The sequence below is a fragment of the Antrostomus carolinensis genome, unplaced genomic scaffold (genome assembly GCF_000700745.2).
Source record: "Antrostomus carolinensis isolate BGI_N321 unplaced genomic scaffold, ASM70074v2 scaffold20711, whole genome shotgun sequence".
NCBI classification, from domain to species: Eukaryota; Metazoa; Chordata; class Aves; order Caprimulgiformes; family Caprimulgidae; genus Antrostomus; species Antrostomus carolinensis.
In genome coordinates, this window is record NW_010296520.1 from 1078 (window position 1) to 2249 (window position 1172).

At 33.1% G+C, this 1172-nt stretch overlaps 1 protein-coding gene across 1 annotated transcript in view; it reads right to left on the reverse strand.

Annotated features, from left to right (window-relative positions):
* Positions 1 to 1172, reverse strand: part of BPNT1 (3'(2'), 5'-bisphosphate nucleotidase 1) — a 5188-nt gene that overhangs the window by 421 nt on the left and 3595 nt on the right. Inside the window, exon 5 of the mRNA XM_010178330.2 lies at positions 702 to 793. Coding sequence (XP_010176632.1) covers positions 702 to 793 — 92 coding nt within the window. The remainder of the gene's footprint in view (positions 1 to 701; positions 794 to 1172) is intronic.

Genomic DNA, 1172 nt, shown 5'->3' on the forward strand with positions numbered 1-1172 from the left:
TATCTGTGACATTGTGGTGATGCATAATGTCCTGACTCTAATGACTCACAAATTAGTATTTGTATATTTCTGTACTTCAGGCACAATCTGTAACTGAATATATCTTCAGTCATTTTATATGTTTCATCATAGATATTGCATAGAACATATAGAATCAGCTGATGATATGCATTGCATCAGCTCAAGAGCTTTTTCTTTAAATTCTAGTAAATTTAATTAATCAGACTGCATCCTGAGTTTTTTTACCTCTCACAGAAAATACTGAAATAATCTGCAAAGATGTATAAATGCCTGTAGGTTGCCCATCCTGAACTTACACCTGAGACCTGGCCTGATACCCTAACCCAGCTGTCAGTGACAGGTACACTTGTTTTAATTAGGTTTATTCACAAAATCACCTGTTGCATGGATTTACTAAAGAATTCCTAGTGAAGACTGGAAAAATACTGATCTGTACTTATTTTACAATATGTACAGTACACATGTAATATACACTGTATTAGTGTATTACACAAGCATCAGGAATCAGTATGACTGTTAGTAGGTCCCCGAGTTTCAGTTCCTGGAAAACAACATTCGGAATTTTATATATTTAATATAAACAACACCACCTTATATTACAACATTAACTCCACTAGAAATGGCTTAGAAGTGAGTTAGAAATCACCTAACACTTTTAAACAAATCAATGCATTTAATACCTCATAGTTGTAATATGGCTGGTTAATAACTCCTGCTATTGCTTTGCCTCCATAAGCAATTCCAATAAGAACCGTCACATGGTCAAGGAGACCTGTACAGAAATAATATGAATGTAGTTATGCTTGAAAAAGAGAAAGTACATATAAAATAAACCTTCCATAAAAGTCCACAAATTGATAGGCAGAGTGGTATCTTTAAAGGGCAAACACTAATCAGGATCTTCAGGTGCAATAGGTTGGTTCATACAATTTTTTTTAGCCATTTAGCTTTGAGGTCTGCAAAAAAAAAAAAAAAAAGCCCCAGATAGAATCCTCTTAATAGAATTATGTTATAATTAACACATAATGAGAAAGAAGTTTAAAGATACAACTAAATAGCAGTATATGATGACATTCTTCTATAACTGTGGTGTGAATTCTTTAATAGAATGCAAAACTAGCAATTTGTTGACAGTTGTACATCTCTTTCCC